The 26837-nt window shown below is 35.1% G+C and overlaps 1 protein-coding gene across 2 annotated transcripts in view; it reads right to left on the reverse strand.

Annotated features, from left to right (window-relative positions):
• Positions 1-3266: 3266 nt before the first annotated feature.
• The window catches only part of Fsd1l (fibronectin type III and SPRY domain containing 1-like), a 72930-nt gene continuing 49359 nt past the window's right edge, over positions 3267-26837 (reverse strand). Inside the window, exons 8-14 of one of the 2 annotated variants that reach the window (XM_005382777.2) lie at positions 25539-25637; positions 19370-19499; positions 18685-18717; positions 12335-12435; positions 11653-11904; positions 7841-7929; positions 3267-4114 (exon numbers count right to left, since the gene is read on the reverse strand). In XM_005382777.2, coding sequence (XP_005382834.1) covers positions 3992-4114; positions 7841-7929; positions 11653-11904; positions 12335-12435; positions 18685-18717; positions 19370-19499; positions 25539-25637 — 827 coding nt within the window. In that variant the 3' untranslated portion in view covers positions 3267-3991. The remainder of the gene's footprint in view (positions 4115-7840; positions 7930-11652; positions 11905-12334; positions 12436-18684; positions 18718-19369; positions 19500-25538; positions 25638-26837) is intronic. The other variant, XM_005382778.2, reaches the window with a different exon arrangement.

Consider the following 26837-nt stretch of genomic DNA (forward strand, 5'->3'; position numbering starts at 1 on the left):
ACTAGGTATACAATAAACTTCACTCATTTTCAAAATGTGAGTACAAAGTAATTTCAACTGACATATCACTCATTTATACTTGTATAAATAAGCCAATGAACACTGATGTGTAATGCTTATTTCATAAAATGAATTATGATTTGAGAATACAGTCAACTTTTTAAGCTTAGACTCACACAATTCATACTAAGAAGTTAGAACTTAACATTCTTTGGAATAATCACTTTCCAAATATCTTCCAATTTTTTCCAACTGTTTCTAAAAAAATCAGTACATATATATATAAGTAATTATTTTTATGGGAAAGTATATATATAGAAAAACTAATTTTAGGTAAGTCATGAAATAGGATATATTAGCCTAATTTAAAGACTTTGTGATATTTTTATTATTTATACCACCAAGTATCAGTCACAAAAAATCAAATTACACATGATGTTGTTCATGTGTTAATTTTATAAATGAGAAAATAAATATAACCCGGTATGTCTCTATATATAATGTGGGGGCTAAATTACTGTTTACCAAATAGTAAGTAGGTCAAATTTAGCTGTACAGCTGTAGATCATGGTTTGTCAAAAATGGTACAGATGCTATCAACTAAAGCCAAATACAGACAGACATGCCCTTAATACTTTTAATTTGTTTACCTATACCTGGAACATTTAACGAATCACTTTATATTAGATTTTTATATGCATTAGTTATGCAATGCTTGTATATATAATATTTACCAAAGGTTAAAGATGTACGTGACGATCAGCTGAAAGTGTCAAAATGAACGGTAAAAGAGTTCTTTTTCTAAAGTGCTTAAGGCAGCTCCTTCATTTCTATATCCAGTTTTAACAAAAATAGTTTGGAATTCAACTGCTAACCGGGAAATGCAACGCTAAATACATGTTTTTCTAAAACATAACTTGCTACACCTGTGATATATCCACTGCAGTCAACTCTCATGCATTTCTTTTATAGAAAGCAGTCATGTTTGACTGGTAAAAAAAAAGTGTAAATAAAACAATAAAGACATTTGAAAGGGGTTACCAACTTTCTACATTGTATTAAGTTAAGCAAAACAGCTCAGTATTTTTAACTCAAAAGTCAGTAAGAATGTTACGATGATGAAGTTAGTAGTTACCTTATTTTTAAATAGGCACTGTTATCTTTTAGTTTGAAAATGAGTCTTTCTCTGTTTAACTTAATGACTAACCTTTAAAAATTCTAGAACTAAACACATGTTTATTCTTTAATTGTAAAGACCTTTAAAAAGAATGAGAGGGAAACCATCAATCAGATTCTTATTTTGAAGTAATAGTGTAATTCCAAGAATTACACATGATAAAACCTTGGGCTCTGGATTCACTGAATTTATATTTATTACTGCAAAGCTGCTGAGAAATGAAGATTTCTGAAGAAACTGTACATTTTACAAATGAATATTAAAATTTTTTATATGAAAAGGTTAAAATGATGACATGAGCACAAAGAAAACTAATATGCACTCCTCTAGCCCGATTAATATTTCCTTTTCTCCATGCCCAGGCAAGAGAAACCCCTCACCACTATATTACAATGCTGCCTGGCTTCAATATCAGTTGCTACTGCATAGAACATGGAGCAAGAGGTGCTTAGAGGAAAAGGCACTGAATTAATGAGAAGACACATTATATAAGACATCAGAGTAAAAAATTCTACACTGGAACATCTGGCTTTTTTTCTGGGTCATTTCTGCTAAGATATGTTGTATACCTACTCAAATAAAGCAACTCCACTAAATCATTGCCTTTAAGTTTGAATCTATGAAAGGGGATAAACTGATTTCTTAGGTCCTGGAATAGCCCTTCTAACAGAACATCTAAAAATTTCTTTCAAAATATGAGGAACAAAAATACAATTTTTAGAGAATCAAAAACTATTAACATACTTCATTCTCTAAACTGCTTTATAGGCTTTTAAAATTACCAGCATAGTGCAGATATTTGTCTTTTGGGAAAAATAATAGCCTAGGTCAAATAAAATTACACAAAATATTTGTTTTATCAATGGAACAAAAGATCATTATTAGTAACTAGTAAATTTTTAGAGGAAATAAGCTATTAGTGTTACACAGGCCTTTATACAGAAAGCAACTCATAAGTGGCAATGACTTCTTGGGAGAAAGCTGTATATAGCACAAGATATTTAACAAGAGAATGAAAGAAACTCAACAAGAGAAACGAAAAATTTCAAAAAATTAAGGAAAATACAAATTGATTTCCTTAACATGTTCAAGAAATTCTTAAATACTGTAACTACAACTTCTTGGCTCAAAGAACTTCAGTTAAACATTTTAATCAACTCTTTAAGAACGGACTTTTTTTTTTCTGCTGAATAATCAATGACAGGTTTTACATATTTCCCTCAAGTTTGGGAAAGTTGTGTTGAGTTTTGGAAGAATTACAGCCCTTTGGAAAGCAAATGAATGCAACAAAAGGACTGAGGAAAAAAAGTCTTCTGAATTATTTGTTTGAAAAACTTGTGTCAACTAAATCATAGATACACAGACGTTTTTCAAAAACAAAACAACTGTTTAAGCCATTCCGTATCTTATTAGAATACTTGTACGCAGCTCCTTTTATAATTTATTTTTCTTAGACAAAAGTTGAGTATTGTACTGTTTTCTACACTTTATATAATCTTATCAATATACTTTTATCCACTAGTAATGTTAAAAATCAACAATAACTATATAACTTTTTTGTGGTACTGGAGATTGAATACACTGAGCTACATCCTCAACCCTTTTTAAAAACTATTTCATTTTAAGACAAGGTATTAGAAGCTGGGGATTTCCCTCAGTGGCACAGCACCTGCCTAGCAAGCGCAAGGTCGGTGGTACCGGAAAAACAAACAAAAAAAAAGACAAGGTATTACTAAACTGCCCAGGCTAGGTTCAAACTCCTGATCCTTCCTCCTGCCTCAGGTTCCCAGAGTGCTGGGATTACAAGCATCGGCCACCACATATGTCTAAAGATAACTAATAAAACTGGGATTTAACTAGACAACAAAGTCAGAAAACACACGGCTTTCAAAAATCTTACCCATCATCCAAAGTGACAGAATGAAAAGAAGTCTAGTAAGGTGTGGTGGCACACACCTGCAATCCCAGCACTTGGGAGGCTGAGGCAGGAGGACTGTTGAGAGTTCAAGGCCAGTCTGGGCTATAAAGTGAGCTCAAAGCCAGTCTGAACTGCGTAGCAAGACCCTGTCTCAAAAAGACAATCAAAAAGACAAAAAAAAAAAAAAAAAAAAAAGCAGTCTAAACAGAGCAACATGTAAAGACCATCCCTTTGCTACTGTGATAGTACAGAAGACACAAAACTGAAATTTGGGTGGTTTTAATCTATGTAAACTTTTCTTACCCACTCTACTTTGAATTATAACCGCAAGAGAAGTATCATAATATTTTGGAAAGGAGAAAATCATATATAATTGAGCTGATAAATAAGTCAATTTAGTAAAACTCAACTTATTTATAGGAGAAAATCCATTTCTATCATTCATGATACTTTCAATTTTTGGACAACCTTAGAGGATTATGTGTTTTTAAAGTTCTCTGTAAGAACTGAATAACAGATAAGTGGTGAGTCAGAAAAGAAAAGGTAAGGAAAAAGGAAAACAAATTTTAAAAGCTTTCATTCCGGGTCCAAGGATTAGAACATATAAACATTAGAAGAGCCAAAGTAATCTAAAAAACACAAAAATGAGTTTCTATATGAATAAACACTGCCCCCATTACTCTTCAAAACATCAGTTTCTTGCTTAGTAACTACTTGCTTTATGATATTGCACAGAAGGTTCCTCCAAGTGCTTCATACTAGACGCGTAAACTATGATTCCAGGTCTCAGTGCAGAACATAGCAAACCAGATTTCCACTACTCACAAACTTCTGTGATTAGTAACTGCACAGAAAATGCCACCCAACTGAGGGAGGGTAAACATTCTGAGTAGGCATTACTGAGTAACATTGTTCAGGCTACTGGCTGAACCAGTCATTCCATTTTCACTTTTCTGAAGTGTTCTCACAGCACTTGGAACCTGCATCCCCGTACTCAAAGAAAGTCCACCACACCAAACCTAAGAAAAGACAAAAACAAAGCCTCGGTCAGATTTCAAACCGTACTGGAATTTCAGTGGTTCTTAAATTGGTTTGAAGGACAAAATGCTAGATACGTGAGTATCAACAAGTTCTAAAGTGATAACCATATTAGAGCTGAGAGAAAGCAGAAACACTAACTCAGGATTCTTGTAACACCAGAGAGGCCAAAGGCAGTCTTTGTAATAGGAAAACCCACTGAAACTGCACACAAGAGAGGGTACTCAGGCTGCAGAAATTAGTCTGACCTGGGTTAATCTAGGAGGCAAATGATATGGCCATTATGAGTGACGCTTACCTTCAAAACCAAGGTAAGTCCACACAGAACCAACTTTCTCATCCCAGTTATTGCTTTCAGTTTTGATAATGAGATGCACCCTTAGATTATTGGAACCTAACATCCCTCTGTTAACATGGTAAAAACTGTAAGCTTCTTGCCTAGTTATCTTGTTACCAATAAGAACTCTTATAATGCTTTAAGAAGGATTTCCGATGGCAGAAAGGAGAAAAGGAAAAAGCAAAACAACAACAACAACAACAATATATATATATACAAAAAAAATAGTTAAGATAGTTATACTACTAATTTCTCTTAGTTCATTGAAAAGAAAGATTTGTGCTAATATTGTTTGAACAATTAAATACCTATATCTTGTACCCTGAGTAACTAATTTAGAGATAACAATACGCAATGTATTAACCATTGTTGTTCTATTATCTTGTTTTAAAATTTTGCTTTATTTTTTCTCTTTAAAATAAAAAAGAAAGATTTCCAAGCAAAACACAAATGACAACATCCAGGTGTACTTGCTATGTTCTATTAGTTATTACTAATATGGAAGTTTATGAAAGATAAAACTGCTTTGCTTGTAGAACAGCACCATGATAAAGGAAGCAGATTTGGACAGTCAAATCATTTAAAGGTATGAAAATACAGCAGACCAACTTAAAGCAAGAGAAATGCTAGTATTCTCACTTTGAGTTATATCCTGAAGTGTTCAATATTTGCTAATAGAGTATTATACCCGAAAATCTGCTGATCTGTGAAATATAGAACTGTATAATTAACATCCTACATTTTCAACACTAACAGGCCCAATAATGATAAACTCTCAAAGTATAAAAGCAATTCAGGTTATAAAATTGCTACCAGTAGGTTACTTTCTTTGGTAATAAAATATTTAAGTGATTTAGAAAAATATAAATGGAGAAAGTTTTTTCTTCAACTAAATGGTACTAGAAGAACTGGTTATCCAATGTAAAAAAAAACCTCAAAGCACGCGATATACAAAAACATTAACTCAAATGGATCACAGACTTAAAACTACAAAACTTCAAAAAGAAATGAGAGAACATCTTTGTGATCTATCCATAAATGTGAAGTGGATAAACGAGACTTCATATTAAAATGAAAAACTACTTTGAATTATCTAGAATGCAAAAAGATGAGTTAAAACCTCGTGCAAAATATCCTTAAAACATATGTAATAAAGGATTAATCTTCAAAGCTTCAAAGAAGTTTTAAAACTGAGTAGTAAGAAAACAATACCCTAAAAACAAGCAGAGGATTTTAACATACCTCACCAAAGAAATCATACAGATAGAAAATAAGCAAATGTACAACACTGTTTATCATTATGAAAGTGCAAACAAAACAGTAAAATACTGCTATACCTATTAAAATGGCTTAAGGACAGAAAAATCTAGCAATACCAAATAATTGCAAGGATGTAATAAGTTGTCCTATAGTGCTGGAAGAAATGCAAAAATGGTAGAATCATTTTGGAAAATGTTTTGATATAACGCTAAACATATATTTCTAATGTAATCCAGTAATCCTACCCAAGAAAAATGCAGTATGTTTGCTCCCACAAAAATTCATGTGAATGATTACAGTTGCTTTATTCAAAATTTCACCAAACTGTAAAGAGCCCAAATGTTCTTCAACTGGTGATCGATGAATAAACTGTGGTACATATATGTAAGAAACACTACTCAGAAGTAAAAAAGAGAATGCTGACACCACAGATGAATTTCAAATGCATTGTGCTACATAATCAAAAGGCTGTCTACCACACCACTGATATGACCTTCTGGAAAAGGCCCAACTTCAACTACTAACAACTGTTTACAAAATAGTGGGGTTGGATGTGATGGGAGGGTTCCAGTACAAAGAACAAGAGAGAGTTTTCTAGGGTGCTGGAAATGTTGTGCATCTTGACTATGGTATTGGTTCTATGACTGTATGCATTTGTCAAAACCCACAGCAAGGCACAATACTTAAAAATTAAATTCATATACGAACAAATTAACATTCATTTACTTAATAAAAGTAAACATTTAATGAAGGAAAAAAGTTTAATAAAATAATTTCCTGAAACATCTATGACACCAATGTTTAATTACAGTGTTACCATTTCAATCAAAACTGAATAAACTCAGTATGTATCTACACGAGACTGATTCAAACTGAAATATGGATCTTTTATAAAATGCAACTAAGAACTGGAAATAATACTTTTTTTATTTCCATAAGGTAAATACTTAGTCTGACTGAACAATTTGGAAAAACAACCAAAAATATACAATACAGCAGAGGTACATGGCGAAGCTTAAAGAAACAGCCCTTTCAGTATTTTAAAGTATTTTTCCTAAAGCAATAACTTTATTCACTAATTACTTTTATCTTTATAATGAGAACCTAGGAGTCTTGGTTATTAGCACTGTTTTAAGCTCAAGATTTTCGGGTATCTAGAATAAGAAATTATCACTGTAAGATTTAAAAGCACTGTATTTTAAGCCCACATTTATCCTGAATACTTCCTCCTCACACTGGGGGATTACACTTAAGGGTAATGATGGAAGAACACAAATACGGAACAGTCCACAGAGTGTGCACTTGAAATACACCATCCTGATTTGTAGAGGTCACTCCCACATTAAGCAAAGCTCTAGCCTAAATAATGGTGACTTAGCCAGATCCCAGAACTCCCTACAGTAGCCTAGCTTTATAGAGATATGCAAAAGGTTAAAGCACTGGAACCAGAAATATCATTAATTTTAAGAAGTTAATTCAAAATCTGTTTCATGTTGAGAAATGTGAACTTTTCTTCTATAAATCAGCTTGCAATTGAGTAGACCTGAAATTATGTATGTATGTATATAGCCCCCGAATGAAAAGTACCCACATATCCAACTAAATTAGAATGGATACACTGTGATACAGTCACAGAAAATGATACAGCTATACAATGAATGAACTATAATGACAGGATTTAAGATACATCTGACAATGCTAAGTTAAAAAGAGAGTGTCTGATTCCACCTATCTAAAGCTGAACAGAAGGCACAGTGAATTTATGATATTAAAACTCAAGATAGTGGTTATTCTCTATAGAAAACTCACTAAATACTGGAAATGGGCAAGGGGCTTCCTAGATTCTGGCAATGTTCCATTTCTTGTTATAAGTGCTAGCTTCGAAAATTAGCAAATGTGGAAATTCATCAAATCACATGCTTATCATCTGTGTACCTTTACTATATTAACACCGACTTCAGGGAAATATCCAAAAATATGTAGAAAATCACAAATTTTGGAAAGAGTAGACAGGGAAAAAAGAATGGATATGAATAAAAAATAAGATAGTCTGATTTTATTATCCTCCTTAAAGTTACCATGCCAAATAAAATATGAATTAGGTACTAACCATGAAACCAGGTAGCACTGGCTGAGTGAATTTTGTCTTAAAGGAATACAGCAACTGTTTTGAGTTTGCATCATAGAAAGAAAGTTGACCTAAAAGGGAGAAAAAACTCTAATTTATTATGCAAACAACTGCAACATCTAATTAATTCTAACAGGCAATCATGCAAAAATATAGAACACACATTAAGTTTTGGCATTAAGTTTTGCACCCTGAGACAATAATGTTAGGTGAAAAGAGACACAAGCTTAAAAATCACATGGTCTCTCTTACAGGAGAAACCCAAAGTATAACTAATTTTAAAAACAAAATAAAAGTCAGATAATAGGAAATAGCTTTTTTGGAAATAGAAAGGGGACAAAGAGATGGAGGGGGGGAGGGAGGGCAAAGAGAAGAAAAAGAATTAAGCTGCGTTATGTACGTGCACCCCCTTCCCATGATGAATGCAATGAAGTACTGCAAACATGTACTAAAAACATTAAATTTAAAAAAACAAAAGGAAAAGAGTATGAGTAATGATATGTGGCAAAACATAAAAAAAAACCTTTAAGGACTAGACTTAAGAATTCTCACTTGAGTATCAGTAAACTTGCTCATTTGCCCAAATCCAATTTTCCTCTCCTGATTTTCAAGACTTCCATTGTATCTCTACAATCTGGCACTATTTTACTTACTTATCTATAAATTATTTTATTCTTATTTTTGAAAGGTTCCATTAGCCCAGGTAACGAGGGAAATTTCTTCCTCATTTTTTTCTTTACCCAAAACCTATCATTATTTTAGGTTAACTCCATTAAGCCTTATCTTCTAACTAAGGCCATAATCACATTGTATTTTGTTTTGTTTTGTTTTGTTTTGTTTTGTTTTCCGGTACCGGGAATCGAACTCACGACCTCGCGCTTGCCAGGCAGGCGCTGTGCTGTTGAGCTAAATCCCCAGCTCCCTCTTTTTTGTTGTTTTTTTCATAATCACATTGTGGTCTCTGACAACACAGCATGGTCATCATGTTTCAGCTTTGTTAATTTTCAGAATCCCCTCAGCCTGTCAACAGATCATGATAATTCTGACCACTTAACTATTCAAATTGATGGCTTTCTTGTAACTCTTAGCAACCCCTGCAGCTCCCAGATGAGTGTTTTCTTGGCTTGTATTCTAATCCTATGGATACTTTATGTCTGTTCTTCTTTCTCCTAAATGTAGCTGCTTTGTCTAGGTTTTCTTTTCCCTACGTAGTGCTATTTTAATAAACCAACTGCCACCAAACAAAGAGAAAGGAAACTAGTATTTGTGTAGACTATCAAAATCCTGGGTGCTTTGCACACATTATAACTTCAAAATATTAAGCAACCTGCATGTGCTCACAAAGTTAGTACATAGCAAAGGAATGTATTGTCCTATGCAGTTTTCAGTAGTCACTGTGATGCTATCTCAGATATTTAGTTTAGCTCTACTTCTGAGTTCAAACACTACATTTCAAAATGCATCCTAAGAATCCCAAATAGTGTCCTGCTCTCATCTTATTCCCCCCAAGAATTCCCTATGCTCCCTATCCTACTGACAAATGTTATCTTCTTGGTTGTACTGGCTGGAACCTCCAATTCATGTTTAACTCTTGTCTATTCTCTCCAATCCATGTTTAACTCTTGTCTATTCTCTCCAATCTATAGTTAACTACTAAGACCTATGAACATATAATCAAATCCATTATCCTTGACTCCCCACTGCTTAAGTCCTTTGTACCAATCATTTGACACTTGTTAGGACTTCTTATGTTAACAGCATTGCATAGGCAATAACAATAGTTAAAAAAAAAAAAAAAGACATGATCCTCCCTTACACTGCTTAAAGACTGCTCATTAAAAGTTTTATGTTACCTATGCTTGCAATCTCTTCCATTTAACCACTTGCTAATATTTCTAATACTAGATTACCATCACTGACTATACTTTTCTGAAGTGTATAGAACCAACCCCTCTGCACAATTAAAGATTAGTCTACTATTATTTTTTAAGGCTTTCAGAATTGGATTCATTCTACATTCTGCTGCACTCTATGTGCTAGGCCAGTGATGGTGAAGCTTTCAGAGTTTTCAATGATGACAGTGGGCTGTGGCACACGTGCCATAGGTTCATATTACTTCTCAAGATTGCCTCTGTGGAATCACAGAGGAAGGGAAAGGAGAGAAAAATAAGCAAGTGCTCTTTGGTAGTCTAATCAGAAAAAAAAGGGCCCCAATAAATTTGCCACTTTTTCTGAGGAAAATGTTTTATCTGATTCAAAGTAATTAGTAAAAGAGAACACAGCAAAACTAACACATTATGACAACTAAATCTAGCCAAAATTAATTTTTTTCCTATTTTCTTTTTCAGTGATTAAACTGACAGTTCATGGAATTATCTGGACTCAGTGTTACTCAAAATGATGAAATTTAGTATTATTAAAGAGTTAACTTGGAGAGAAACATCTAGGGAATTAATTTTGTAACACAATTCAATATTTTATCATCTTCAATAGTTTTATAATTAGATAACCTTAGAGAAGGTATTTACCAAGTTCAAAAACCTTTAGGACATTTTTCAAAAGATAAATTTTCAAGTTGATTTTTAGATGATTTCAATAGGAGGACAAGTTTAGCCAAAATCTATTAAGTTAAAACTAAGAAAGGATATATTCTTCTCTTGAATTATACACATTAAGAATCAACCCTAAATTTCCTAATCTAAGAAGGTAAACACCATCTAACAGAATTCTGTGAAAAAAGATCTAGTGTATTAGGATCAGTATAGGTCAACAGTGCTTTAACAATGCTGTTAACTCACACTGCTAGCGACCGTGTTGCCAAATCACTCTTCTATTCTGGTCACAGAATCAGCCTTTAAGAAATACACTGAAGTCTGTACCCAACCATAGGAGATCATAAGAATTTGGAAAAATTAAGTTGTAAAAGAAACAGCCAGTAACAAAGAATGTAGAGTTTGAAAAAACAACCCAAAAAAGCAGTTAATAATAAAAATTACCACATAAATAAGGAGCAGAACACATAATTTTGTGTTTATTCCTTTGGCAAAATTTAAGTCTCAGAAGTTAGAGAGATAAAGATAAATCCATTTTAGAAAAACCTACCCAAGACCTGCTCAACCAACAGCCAGCCTTCTAACTGCCTTAGACAATAAACTTCTTATTAAAAAGTTGAAGCCCATGAGTGGCAACTCCCTGCAGAAGTACTTTAACAAGGATTTACATTGTGTGGCAGATGAGTTGGGTAATTTCTAAGGTCCACTCCAAGTGAAAAAATCTGATTCCACCCAGTCCATACAAGCACGTAATAAAATATTAAGGAAAGAAAATGCAGAAGAAATTTTAGTGTTGAAGACTGTAATTAGCAGGCCGGGCACAGTGGTGCACACCTGTAATGAGGCAGGAGGATCCTGTGAGTTCAAGACCAGCCTGGGCTTCAAAGTGAGCTCAAGGCCAGCCTGAACAGCATAGCAAGACCCTATTTCAAAAAGATCAAAAAAAAAAAGAGAAAAAGAAGAAAAATAAAAGACTATAATTAGCAAAATCTTTCAGGTTAAGTAAATCCATTTAACAATGCCATAGGACTTTCATAGGACTCTAGGCAGACATCATATGCCTTTCTGGTGAATTTTAGAACTGAGCTTACACTGGTAAAGAAAGCCTAGCTGGCCAAAATGTCCTTACCATAGCATTAATAAAAATTCTGTATAAACGACTGCTAGAGATACAAGCAATTATGATAAACTACTAAAATATAAGCAAATATAATAAAGTCACTTATGAGAAAATAAACTTACCCCCATCAAAATCACAAAATACACCTATTTTCTCAGGAACAGTAACATCCAAAGCTTTGACTTTATTATTATGTTTTGCTGCAAATGTGTTTTGCAGCCAGTTGTTGACATGAATGCACCAACTAGTGTTTGTCTTTCCTAATTGGTCAAATTTCCCCAAAGTTTTGTATGCCACTCCCACACTGTAGGATTTACAGTCTTTCTGGGCCTTGACCTCCCAGTAATGTTGTCCATTCTCAATAGCAGTGTCTCCTACAAGAAATCAGAAAGGAAGACTTGATTCATTTCTTCCTTATGAGTGAGTCACCGATTTTTACCCGTTATTTGTCCCACAAATGACACAAACAATTGAATTCAACTGCTATTTCTAGGAAACTAATCATACTGGCAACACAGACACTAAACGCAGAGTACTTACTACAACTTTACTTGTATTTTTTACGAATATAAAATGCTTCATAACTTTTCTTCTTTGGTTGGACTATGTAAAGTGAAGCAGAGTTTTAAAAGTATCAATAAGTCAATCTGAAAAGTACCCCAATTAGGTTTCAACAGGGAAAATTTCTGCGAAGAGTCACTGAATACAAAGGTAGATACTCTAGCTCTAAGCAAGCAGAACATCTACTCCTGTGATATGATGCTTTAATCTGAGATCATGAAGAACTATTACATTTTATCCTACCCAGTACTGTATATGATTCCCCAGTAAAGCGGTCTCTGCTGCCTCTTACAGCTGGTGGCCTGGAGCCTACAGATGTCCGTTTGGGGGATGGCGTACCACTTCTATATAAACAGGACAAAAGGAAAAACAAATATTTTATGCTAGAAATGTTTCATAAACTACAATTATGAATCTTTGAAAAGATTTTTAATGTCACAGAAACAGCAACATTTTATTCTAAATTATTATCAAAGAGAGTTGTCAATTGTAACACTCAAATGTAAGAAGCCATCAATACAAAGCAAGCTGAAAACACTAATGTCATGCAGATTGAGCAAGGCTTCTACAAAGAACACAAACTTGAAATTTTAAAAAATGCCAAAATGAGACAAGACTTATTGAAGGAAAAAAAATCGAGGAAGACATTGACTTACAGCTATTTTTTTTTTTGCAAATAAATTTAAACAAAAGCAAAACTAGGCCACTGCTTCTAGTCACAACTAAGAGACTTTTACAGCTTAGCAGTAGGTATTTTTGTTCTGGATCTTTTCTTCTTAAAAAGAGAAACAGAAATTGTCCAAATTGGTGTACAGGATACCATTAAGCATTATAAAGCATTACCAGTATTAAAATGAACAGATCCAACCTCATCTCCTCTCCTACCAAGTTATGATACGGTAAGCTGGACTGTATTGGGCTTTTTGCCAAGTCGCACAAACTCAAAATATGTTGAGTCCCATAGATTTTTTAATAACATTTTAAATATGTTGACTCATTCTACTTATAACACACAAAAATTTTTTTTGGTTCAGAATATCATAAAGCTAATTAGGAGAAATAGAAATACCTACGCACAGTCTTACCACTAATTAGAAATAAAAGCCATTTTTACAGTATTTATGCAACAGAATTTTTTTCCTAACATCAATTTAATGTTTTAATAGGCTGTTAACTTACATTGAAATAAAATTCCCTGACAAAGGTAAAACAAGAATAAAATTATAAAGTTGTTTTATATATTTTATCTGCATTATTTAAATGTCTCACTATCAGAAAGCAGATCTGCCAGTGTCAAAGAATTAAACAGTGAATGTAGGACCACTTCCTCTACATTTTTAGTATATTTGGCAGCACAATTTTAACTGAACAACTCTAGTGTTTACATGATATAGTTTAATTCTTCCCAAAGGGTAACAAAAAGTTATTCAGTAAAGATAATTCTTTAAAAAGATATTTAAGTAACTGACTATACCCTGTTTAAACAGACAGCATGAACAGAGGTGAAAAGAACAGATAAACATTTCTGTAAAGTTTGTTTTCATGTGGGCAGTAGTTTCTTTCTACTGAGGAGGGGGAGAGTAAAATAAAATCTGATTGAGGGAGAGCAGAAGAAACAAATAAATGCAAGTGAAGAAAAAGTTATACTCATTCTAAATAAATATATTTTTAAATCTCTCCACGATTTGGTTTGACTAGGTTGGTTTGATCAGCTTTCTAAATCAGTACTTCTATAATACTCCTAAGAGTCATAAATAGTAAGAAAGTAAAATTCTGTAAATTTAAGAAGTAAAAGTAAAGGCTCATCACAATTTTCTCTTTTTTTATAAGTTGATAAAGAATATTAAAAACCTGGTTACCAAAGGTCTGTATATTTTCAAATATTTTATCTTAAATTAATGGGAAAAGATAATACTGTACCTTCCTCAAAAATTAAAAGACAGTAAATGTATCTCTATTTTCATTATCCTATAGGAGAGAGCAAAGTGTCTCAGACTGTGATTTTCAAACATGTCCTGAGCTCAAGGGAATCCACAGATGCCACAGAGGCTCCTGCAGGACTCTGTGAACAAACCACTGTTAGGGTTCCTTCCTATTTTAACCAGATACACCTCTCATTTAGATCAGCCTTCTGGAAAGGTTTCATCAGAAGAATGCTTTCTGTAGCTAGCTATGTATATATGTGTGTATATATGCATGCATGTATGTATTTATAAATAAATTAATCATCATCCTCTCCAGTATCAAAGTGGTGCTTTTCCACCCACAGATTGTTTGTGCAGAGCTTAGGCAGTCTCCTTAAACTAGGCAGACTGTCTGCACCAAATTGATTCAAAATGCTGGGTAGCATTTCTGTCAGCTGTTTTGTCTCAGCACAGCCTGTAATGGGAGAAGTATTTGCTGCCAGAGATACCTGAACTTTTGGGTTGCTGAAGCGGATAACTGTACCTCGGTTTGTAAACATATTCACCTTTTCAACAGCACAGACACTGTTTACCCCTAACTTCTTTAATGAGAACTGAAGTGTTTTATCATCTGTAGTTGTTCTAGGAACCACCTTCTTTCTGCAGTTACTTTCCCATCAATGTGCACTTGTGGCTGCAGTTTGCCCAGTTTTTCCTGGTTCATGATAGTTTCTTTCATCTCATCAGAGTGAATATGGGGCAGCGTAGGGGACTACAGCTGGCGCTCAGGGGGTCTCAGGACGACCAGCTGAGCTCTGCTATTTTTAAAGAACAAGTATAAAAAGTACTGTTTTGGATGTAACATTAGGAAAAATATGAAAAGAAGGGGCTTAAAAGTAAGACTGTCTTAACACGGTCTATAAATTGTAACAGGAAGTTAATGCTTTTATTCTTCTAAAGTTCATTTGAAATGAAATCTCCTCCAGAAAAAATAAGTGGGTACTTGGAATTGCTCACCAAAGACTTGTCCAAAATAAACTCATCAAAATATATTAATCGTCCGTTTCCCAAGTTAGCTCAACTTCAAATACTGATAACTGCACAAAATAACAGTTTTAGTGAATCATAAATGACACTGTTCTTAGAAAATGAATTTTGTAACTGCAGAAGGAAGTTGAGAGGGATATAATAACTTAAATCACATCACTAGCTCTTCATTGTATCTAACTTCCCTTCAATCTCTAACACTTTCTTGTATTGCCGATCCTATCCTTACACTTAAGCAGTGATGACTATGGCTGCTTTTCAGTTGAGACATGGAGCAAAGAAAACAAAAAAGATTTTGTTGTGAGTAAACAGGCAAGAATCATATGATAAGAGATAAGGGGTTAAAGTATATGTAAATTAGAGGTGAGGCAGAATTAAACAAACCAAACCCGAGGCTCTCAAATCTGGGTGCACATCAGAATCACTTGGGGATCTTTTTATTTTTTACTACTTTGCAGTGCTGTGGATTAGGACTTGTGCACGATAGACAAGCACTGGATCACTAAGCTACCCCTCCAGTCCACCTGTCGAGCTGTAAAAAATGCCAATTTCCATGGTTCACCATAGATTGTGGTGCTCGACAGGGACAGAAGCCACTGAAGGTAAACAAACAAAAAACTTACCTCACAAGGGGTGGAGACTAAAAGGATGATGACGAAAAGACAGTTCTTATAGAGTCTACAGTATAGTCTCCTTAGCACATGGTTACTATGGCAAGTGAGGAACTTGGCTGTGGAACAGGTGAAAGGGAAGTAACTACTGCCAAGAACCGTATCTTACCTCTCTATCCTCAGCATGAAGTAGGTGTGCAACATTCTGACTAACACGAATGTCAGCGGAGCAAATGACTATGGAATGTTATTAACTGAGGACCAACTGTACTTCCTGAGCCATCGTCCTACACTGAGAAACACAAGGCTTTGGGATTTTGTAGTAAATTACTGCATGTCCACTGAGAAAGCAAAACAGAATCAGAATCAACCAGAAAATCTTTTCAAACTGCACTGACAGTCTACTGCCTTCATTGGTGGACCCAAATGTCTACTAGGAAGAAACATACAGTTTGAAAAATATTTTCCAGATAGTTCAGAGCAATAAAGAGCAAGGGAAACTTGTACTGTATAAATAAAATGTTTATTTAATATTGTTTCAAAATATGACAAGAGCTCACTTGGTAACCAAAAAAAAATAATTTTAAGAAAAAATTATAACTTACCAGTACAAAAGAAATTAAGGCAAGCATGGAGAAAAGAAAAGTAGACACAGCTATTGAGAATGGCAGTTTAGTTTCAGAGAAAAGTTAATAAGCAAAACTCTTGTGGCAGCATTCCAGCCTTCCAGCTCTAAGTATATATTTGGGGAGAAATACCACAGCTGTTACCACCTATGTAAATCATAATATCACCCCTTGCTTCTCTTAAAGATATCTTGGCCACTGAACTATCTACATTGAGGCTCTCTGTTACCTTTAAATTAGATCATTTTACTAGCCTCCTGAATAAGCTCTTTGCTACCCCATTCATCTTACTATTACAAGACAGAACTCAGCCCTGATGCCCCAATTTAAAGTCACCATGTACTTCTGTATTGTTTACAAAGGGCTTAGTTTGGCATCTCAAGGTCTTGATCTGCTTCCAATCTGGCACAATCAGTTTCAGTGTCTCTCCTTTGGTTACTTCCCCCTCACCCAAGTCCAAACACCATACATTCTCCTGGTTCCTCAAGAACTGGCCTAAATACCATTTGGTTAGCGAAGGTCCTCCAGATCCTAACACACTAACAAACTTCTTAAGAGTGTAACTTCAGACCAAAATCTTATGTGTGATCTTTTTACCCAAACACAGGCAACCATGCAAGTTTTACCTGGTAGACTGGGGAGAGGTATGGCAACAGGCTACACAGGGTGGACTACCTTGCTTACACCGTATTTTGTGCCCACCTAATGTAGCACAGTTTCTACAGGGAGCTGCAATTCTACCCCTCTCCCCAACCATGCTCATAGGCATATCCGCATTCCTAGCCTAGTTATCTCCCTTCAGAAACCCACTTATGGGAGGGAAGCCCTATACTTTTTAGGTATCTCCTTAAAGGTGGAGGAGATCTGAAGATACTTTTTTTCCTCTGTCTTAGCGCTTTTTCCAGTTTTAACCCTCTTTGCTCCTGAGCATTTTAGTTCTCTGGTCCACAAAATGCTAAGAGCCTTTAGTTCTGGGCTTCCTAGCAGTGAGAAGATCCTCTACTGCGAACCTTGCTGACTGGCTCAACACACAGCTTTCCTCTGTGGCCTCTTGCTTATGCTGTCACAGAAAATCAGAAAAGCCTTGACTTACTTTCAGTTTAGCTCACGGTCCTAACTGACCATCTCAACACTGGGAAGTTCTAGGTTGCTTGAATTCGCTTCTTTTCTTTTTTCTTTCTTTCTTTCCTCTGACCTCCTTTCTTCACACCATTACATATGTCTACTTTACACACATACACACACACACACTCATATATAGTCTATATATCAAAGTAAATTTCCTGGAGGCAAGGACAGTGTTTACCCCAATAAACTCTACAACACCCAACAGTAAATAAATACTTATGAAAAGGTAAGCAAATGCATACAGGTGGAGCAGCCCTAATCCAAAAATGTGAAATGCTCCAACAGTGGAAACTTTCTGAGTACTGACAGGATGCCACAAGTGGAAAATTCCATACATCACCCAAGTCAAACATATGTGCACTAAAAATATTGTATAAAATCACCTTTGGTCTATGTGCATAAAGTATATATAAAACAAATTAATTTCATGTTTAGATTTGGGCACCAATATTCCAAAATCCAAAATCATCTAAATTGGTGTCAAGCCTTTTGGGTAAGGAATACTCAATTTATGTAACATATCAAAAGTAGCCTATATAAAATAATCTAAAGAAGGAATAGAAAAAAGAAATATACAACCTAAAATTCTAAATACAGTCTAAAAATTTTCAAGTAAGCAAATGAAACTTCCTAAACTATTACATCCAGCAGCATTTTACAATTTATAACACACTAGAAAATCACTTTTACCAATAATGAGCAAAAAAACTGAAAACAAGAGACAAGGTAACTTTGAAAAGAGAGCACATTCTGGTTTCCTATAAAGATGTGTGGTATCTTTAAATACATACATTATTACTCATGAAATCTGAATAATAACTGGCACTGTCCTAATAATTTCAGCAATGACCTTTATTTTTTAACTCTGATGCTACTGAAACCATGATTATTATAAAATACAGAACATTTCATATCTGCCCCATGTCAAATACAAATAAAAGCAAAGCTACAATGTTAGATATACTGAATACAGTACAAAAAGAAAGATGCCAAATGTAAGTAAAAGCAGGGAAAATCAGATGAGGAAAGTAACTCATGACAGACTTCAAAAAGCAGAGCTTGTTTTATTATCATAAACAATATAACCCAAAGAATATGCAGCACATTATAATGCTGTAAATCCAAAACATAAGCTACCAATACAGACAGGCCACAGAGAGCACTATTTTAGCCTATAAGGGCTGCTGCAGTGGTTTTTGCTTACTGGTTAAAAGAAAAAGTTATTCAGCCAAGCTAAATACACTAAGTCCTAGAACTAGACAGACACAGATTATCACCTTGTATGTTTCTTCAGTGAAGTAACATGGACACTGTCAGACAAAAATAGGCAACTGTAAGAGACTGATTTACAACTTAAATTTAAAAGCTCACAATAAAATTAGGTAAAAGCTGCTCAGGATTTTGTTTTTTAATTTACTGTTGGAACATACAAAGAAATTTACCTTCAAACTGAGCAAAAATTTCCTCTATTAAAACAGAATGAGAAAGATCCTCCCATACCTGGACATTATCTAGATAAGCTATGACAATAAAAAAAGCTCCCTCTGGGGTTCACTGAATTGCTTACTGGGGGCAAGACTTGGGTCGTAAATGCTAAAAGCTGTCAATTAGTGCAGACCTTCAGGTAAGTCTAATATTCAGAAATTATCCTAAGAACTTCAAAAAATTCAAGTTGGTGTAATATAACTTTAAATAAATGAACAATGAAAAATGTGTAACTTCATTAAGAAAGAAACTAAGAAAAAAGGAATGAAAAATGTTTAATGACAAATTCAAGAACAGATGATAATATAGTATTCACTTTGGAGTTACTAACATTATAAATCATACTGGTATATACAGTAAGAATCAATAGAGAAGCATTTGTCCATATACAGAATGAGAATTTCAATATAAATTATTGGCACTAGAATCAATGTATAAGCATTGTTCCAATATAACAGATACATTGGATTAGCTTACCTGCCCTTGTTCTCTTTTCCTTTCATTTTACTTTCTTGACCTTTTCCTCCAGTAGGATCCCACTCTACGCAGGTGTCTTCAACTTTCAGATTCAAATGGGATGACGAGTTATCCAAACTGAAGTTAAGTGCTGTTCAAGATAACATTTGTCCAAATGTAACAAACATATCTCCACTTTCAGAAGCATATCTAATGAATTCTTTTCCTATTCCATTAATTCAACACTGTGTATAGTACAAGTAGTAAAATTCAAACTCCTAATCTTCCAAATATAGTCTCAGACTAGCTTTCCACATCCTGAAGATTAACACTAGTTCCATGTCTATCACCATGCACTGAAGTAAAAATGGATCAAAGATCTAAATATTAAAACAGAAACACTAATCTACTTGAAGAGAAAGTAGGTAGAAATATTGAAGACATAGGGGTAAGAAAAGAATTCATGAAAAACCAAACTACATTGGAAATATTTCGAAGAATCAATAACTGGGATCTCATCTTACTAAAAAGTTTTTGCACATCAAAAGAAATCACTAATAGAGTGAAAAGAAAACCCTCAGAGTGGGAAAAAATTTTAGCCAACTGTCCCTCAGACAAAGGACTTCTATCTATGACATATAAAGAACTGAAGAAAGTAAGTCCCTCTACTTCAAAGATCTAATCCAAAAATGGCCATCTAAAATGAATACACTTTGCTGAGATGAAGAAATACAAATGGCAGATAAATACATGAAAAAACGTTCAACATCATTGATTATTCAAGAAATGCAAATTAAAACAACACTGAGATTCCATTTCATCCGAGAAAGAATAGCTATCATCAAGAAATCAACCAATAACTAATGCTGGCAAGGCTGTGAGGAAAAAGGAACCCTCCTCCACTGCTGATGGGAGTGTAGACTGGTACAACCATTGTGGAAATCAGTGTGGGGAGTCCTAAAAAAAAACTGGGATTAGAGGTCCCATTCAACCCAGCTAGTTCCCTTCTGGGTATCTTCCCAAAACAAGGAAAAACATCATACCTCAGCGATACATGTGCACCCATGTTTAGAGCAGCACAATTTGTAATAGTTAAATCTTGGAAACAACTCAAGAACCCATCAACCAAAGAATGGATAAAAAAGATGTGGTATTTTTATACAATGGAGTATTATTCAGCTATAAAGAAGATAAACTCAAGGCTTTTCTAGGTAAATGGATGCAACTAGAGACCATACTCATAAGTAAAATAAATCAAACTCACATTTGTAAACATCATATTGCCTCCCTAGTATAAGAAACTGAAAAAGTAAATAAGATCCAAAATCTACAATAGGTATTGTGAAAGGGAACGTAACTGCTTAAAAGGAAAACCTGGGATGGATAAAAGGAGAAAAGGGAAAAGAAAAAAAATATATATATACAAGATACGTAAGATATACTATTGAATTCTTTTAGTTCATTGAAAAAAATGGCTTGTGCTTATATTGTTTGATCAATTATGCGTGCTGATATTTTGTAATCTGAGCAACTACTTTGAAGATAACAATATAAAATATATTAACCATTATTACTCTCCTATTGTCTTGTTTTGAAATTCTGCAGCCTTGTTTTCCTTTTTTCCCTTTAAAAAAAAAATAATGTCTCAATGATTAGTCTTTAACTTAAAATTTCTACCTTAGTTCTCATTCTTTATATATCTTATATGCTAACCAAACACACTATACTTGTACGGCCACAGGTATTTCTGCTATTCCTTTTACTGGAGTCTCCATTAGTACACAGTAACCTCAATTTCCTATTACAATATTAGTTGTTTTCACTGAATAGAAAGAACTGGCAGAATTAAGAAGGAAAAGGTGATACAGTGTAGAAAATTATAGTGCAGGAAATGTGTCACACGCACATTTTCTCTGATGTTCTAATACTTAACAATTTCATACTGAAACCATTAGTGTCGAATTAAGATGAACAGGAAGAAACTGAAGCCATGATCACACAAGCAAGGGAACTGACTCAGGTGGAAAATGATTTACATGGCAAAAAGTAAGCGGGAGGAAAGGGCCACTTAGATGAAAATAAAACAAAAACATAAAAACTATGCTTTTCATATTACTTGGCACTTTGGGAAACTATTCACAGACTTAGAACCACTAGTTTCGTACACCAGTATACAAAGTATTTGCTTCCTTTGTTGGGAACCGTGGGTAAAGTATTAAAATGTACTGATTCATGGCTGTGCAATGCAGTTTGCTCTATTTTAAAATGCAATTCCCATAATCTCTGTCTTTCAAGGTATCATCTATTGTGCAATTACCAACTGGTCTGCTTCTGTTGGTTATATTTCCCTCTAAAAGTTCAAATTTCTAGTAATTATTCATCGAAGGAATATACCTTTAAGAAACCTTGTTTCACATAAGGAAATATTGCTTGATTTAGCTAAGGTTTTAGTGTGTCTGCCAAGAATACATCATTAAACAAGAAAACAGCCTCATATTTACCTACTGAATCAAGAATCCTTTTACCTTCTTTTTCAATTCCAACTATATATTAGAGCGACTGTTAGTTTTCTTTATTTATAAAACAAAACTCTTAATACAAATCTACTGACCACAAAGTTTCTAGTAATGTTACCCTACACAAGGACGTTAATAACTTAAAATATGCATCTAAACAGAAATGAACTCAGAGAAAGAAAGGGTAATTCAGCTTTTCAATAAAAATGGAATCGGAATTCTTCAAAAGGCAAAGTACTAAAATGTTAGGATAAATACCAGGACCCTTCATTTCTGCTTTAAGAAAACAGAGTTAGTATTTGTACTTAAGCTATCAGGTAACATATGCAAGAGTATTTACATCTGTGAAAGAAAGAAAAACTACCTTTAACTCTGAGGTGCCATCAATTCTCAACTGCTTGTTAAAAATCCCAAGGCTGAAAGAAGGAGCATTGTACTAAGGCTGTTCCTTACTGTTTGTATAATGGAAAAAGCCACTAGCAATACCGAGTCAAAGACAGCAAGAAAAGGTCCTATCCACAAACCACTTGTGGTGAGACTTATCAGATAACCATGTTATAGTTTACATCTGGATGTCCCCCTAAAGCCTCATGCAGTCATGGGGTAGGCTTCTAGAGTTTATGATTGATTCATGGGCCAGTGCTGGGATTATGGATGTGAGTGCTACACTCACTCTGGGGTGGGTAGCCTGCATACAATATAAGGGAGGGAAAGAGAGGCTTGTTTGCTGCTGCTCTTCCCTTTTTGTTATCGCTGCTTTTGCTGTTGTCCACCACCATGAACTGTTCTGTTGCACTCTACCATGTGCCACCCCACCATGGAGCCAGCCAAGTATGGACTAAAACCTCCACAAACTGTGAGCTAAATAAACCTTTCCCTTCTTAATTCTGGGCACCAGGTACTTTGTCTCAGCAACGAGAGAAAAGTAACTAAGACAAACTACAACATTTAAATGAAAAAGTATAGGTTTAAATCTGAGGGGTGTCTTCTTTAAAAATCTCTCTCCCTTTTCTATGAACACTATCACTTTATTGTACCTCATTAAGTTTACATACTCTCTAAGGTAACAGAGATAACACTACAGTTAAAAAAGAAAGAAAAAATTAAAGACTGCGTCAAAAATAAGGTCTTGTCTTTTATATAAACCCTGTAATATACCTAAACACTAGTCTCCACATATTTTATTCTATAAAAACAAGACACCCAAAATTAAGAGTACAAACATTTCATACGTTTAATTTGTGTTAGTGGCTTTGTTATAGGCAGCTGAGTTAGACAGAAATATTACAGGCAGTCAGACAGGGCCAGGGCCTTGAAGGAGACAACATCTTACGAATGGAGACATTCCCTGTGGGCCAGACCTCAAGACAAAGGACTAAACAAATGTACCCACATCCCTCCCTAGGTGTGAACATCAGGGATTAATATTGTAAATAGATAGCAATCACTTTCAAAAAGTGAGAAAGAGTCACTAGCCTAACCCCCTACAGGAAAAGCCCGTTCTGTATTCATGCCCACTTGCTAGGTGACTTGTTTCCCCTTTTGATCCCAGTTTACTCAATTTTACCTGAACAATTATACTTGTAATCTTATTGGCTGATTAGTTTTGTCCCACCTCATGCCCACCTGGTAATTTCCCATTTTCCCTCTATCTTGGCCCGGCCTCACCTCATGGTTTTGCCCTATAAAATCCCTGGGAAGGGCAAGGTCCTTGGCAATCCACTTGGGCCCCCTTCTGTCCCTCTCCTGGACAGAAGCTTTCTTTCCCTCAATAAATATACTCTGCTCTTAACCTCCGTTGTTCCTAAAATTCATTCTTGGATTTTAGAGAACACGAACTCATCCCAGATGTCATTCAGTTGGGAGTTTTTATTTTCCTGTATCAGCTTCTTCAGTGGTACTGTAAAATTGTGTCCTAGCCACTACTATTTGAGGTGGAGAGTTAGTTTTATAAATATAATACTACTTATTTTTACAAGCAAGTAAAAGGTAATATACCTTAAAAGTTCTGGCCCTAAGAATATATTACCTATCACTTTTGACAATTTCCATATCAGAAAAAAATAATACTACATACACTGAAGAGATAAAAGTGAAGAGTGTTCACTATTTTCCACAAGCACTGGAAGTATCAGGGAATGAACTTTTGACAGGCCTCAAGTGTTTAATCTCCAACTCTCTTCCTTTCCCTCCATTTTCAGTCATATACTTATTTTGAGTAGATGGTCAAATAGAATAGTAAAGAGTTGCTCAATATATCATTTTTAAAAATGAGGACTTTTCTCCTACAGAACTCTTTTGTTCACTAATAGCTGTGTCAATGCTACATGTTCCAAAAAAATCTATAATCCATAGACAGTGAAAAGATGAATTTTATCCTGGGATTCCCTGCAGATTAGAAGACTGTTTAGTGGATCTGAGGGTTGGGTTTGAGTCTAGTCCCACCCTAAGGAGTTCATTTGGTGAAAAATGCTCAAAGGGACTAGAATCATCTTACTCTCTTTCTACCAACCCCAAGCTCAGCAGTTTGACTATTAAGATTCACACACTGCTAACAGGAACAGCCAACCCAGCTTCAAGGAAGCCACAAGCCAGTTATTCATTTTCTTGAACTTAAGAAATGGGCATAGAGATTCACAATTCATGGGCTGGGGATATAGCTCAGTGTCGTAAGCGCCTGCCTGGCAAGCGCGAGGTTATGAGTTCAATCCCTGGTACCGCAAAAAAAAAAAAAAAAAAAAGAAATTCACAATTCACCACACATTTGCTCATTAAACATAAAGGGTAAATAAAAAGTAACAAAAGAAATTTTAAAAATATTTTTCATATTTTATTTTATCTTGGTATATTTTTATATCTTCCTCTGAATCATATCAAATTTCCGGTGTTTAAACCTGTTCAAATGCTATATGAACTACAGATCAGTAGAATGCTTCAACTCCCAAGAACCTGCAACAATCTGTAGAGTCTGACCCTGGAAGTAAACCCAGTCAATAACTATCTCCCAAGTGGGAAGACACCCAGCATTATGACCTTCCAATTCTTTGCGTTTAAAAATGTTCCTATGGGAGTTTTCACTAAACCCAAATTTCTCTCAAAAGACTAGAAAGAACATGGATTCCAGGCCCACAATAAGAGATGCTACAGAAACAGACTTTTACACTTTTCCAAGCTAGATTTTGTGGACAAATCATCTGCAATATAGATATCAACAATATCTAGTCTACTGATTTCTCAAAATGTTCTCATGATCAAAAGAACTGTGAGAGTGCCATGTCAATATTAATAAACTAGATAGTAATAACTACAATAGATTCAGAAAAAGGGGTTATTAACCATACTGAACATGTACTTCCTTATTAGTAACTTATAAGCTCACCAATACTTGTATATTTAAACTAGACTAAAATTCATAAACTAAGCACCCAGCAGAAAATATACTGCTACTATTATACCCATACAAATGAAATTATAGTGGGAAACTCATGAAAACTACTACTATAGGTCTATTTTCCTTGCCTTATAATTCCTACTGCTGGGAAATCCAGAATAGGATAGAGCTGGTAGAGGAAGTGGGGAAGGAATTCAACCACATATGAAATGCTTTCCATCACAAAGTCTTGAACCATTTCTTAAGTTTTGTTTTATGCTGTGTAAACAGCTACTGATCTTACCTTTGGTCTCTAGCGTCACTGGGTCAGAATATTCTCCAGCCACAGCTTTGTTACAAGCTCGCACTCTGAAATTCATATACTTTGAATCAAATTTTAAGCCTGCAAAATGAAAAGGTTTTCAGACACTGTTTTTTAAAGACAGTTGAAAGTATGAGTATGAATCTTCAAGTAGACAGATTTTTTCCTCCTTGGAAGTACCTCTTTATTCATGAAAGATATGAATTTATGGTAAAAGGAGGCTTAAAAGAAATCATGATTTACCTATTTTCTTTAAAAGAAATAATTTCCATAATTCATCAATTCTTTTAACCCAGTAATAAAATGTATCCTTTTCAGGGTCTCATTAAAAGTAGTATTCCATCCAAAGACAGAAAGTCACAATTTACAGAAACACAAGCAATTTCTAGAAATAAGACATTTTTTTTTCTTTTTTAGGTTTTTTTGTCTGTTTTTTTCCAGTACCAGGAATCGAACTCAAGACCTCACGCTTGCCAGGCAGGCCCTGTGCTGCTGAGCTAAATACCCAGCCCCAAATAATACATCTTAAAGAAACATTAGGCCCCTGGTGCCCGGGAAGACAGGCGGTGGGGTGCGCTTGCCTTTGGGCAGGCCCCCAGCCACGGAGGCACCGGGAGGAGGGCCCCTGGCACCCGGGAAGCCACGCAGCAGAGTGTGCAGGCCTTTGGGGAGAGGACACTAACTGGTTGTGGGGTCCCAATGTGATGGGAGGCTGGAGAGAAAAAGCTACAAAAAATGGCTTTCGCCCCAGATGGCTCACGTGAGATGTTAGTAAGAATTGCCTCCTCAGTACTCTATAGCTGTAACGAGGAAGAAGCTAAGGAGAGAAAACGAGACTGAGAAAAAGCAGCTGCTTTTGCTGCACCACTAAGAGAAACAGACCCTAAGTCTGATTCTCAGGGCCCCAAGAAGAACTCGACGACTGCATTCATCTGCTACCACTGTTAAAAGCCAGGCCACCTCAAGAGGAACTGCCCTAAGAGGACCCCTGGGCCATGGCCTGAATGCAAATGAGACCACTAGAGATTGCTCTGCCCTCTGAAGCGGCAGCCCCAGAGCTCAGACCCATCCTACCAGTTAGTCTAACAGGAATGAGAGGGCCCGAGGCATACTCTGCCTTCTCCCTCTGGCCAGACTATCATCTCCATGCAGGAGCCCTGGGTAATAATGACCACGGAGGAAAAAGAAAAGAGCCTGTTGCTAAACACAGGTGCAAGTCTCTTGGTCCTTCTTTTCAATCCTGGCCTTCCTTCCGGCTGTCACACCTCAGTGAAAGGAGTC

The sequence above is a fragment of the Chinchilla lanigera genome, unplaced genomic scaffold, assembly GCF_000276665.1.
Source record: "Chinchilla lanigera isolate Chin_1 unplaced genomic scaffold, ChiLan1.0 scaffold00018, whole genome shotgun sequence".
NCBI classification, from domain to species: domain Eukaryota; kingdom Metazoa; phylum Chordata; class Mammalia; order Rodentia; family Chinchillidae; genus Chinchilla; species Chinchilla lanigera.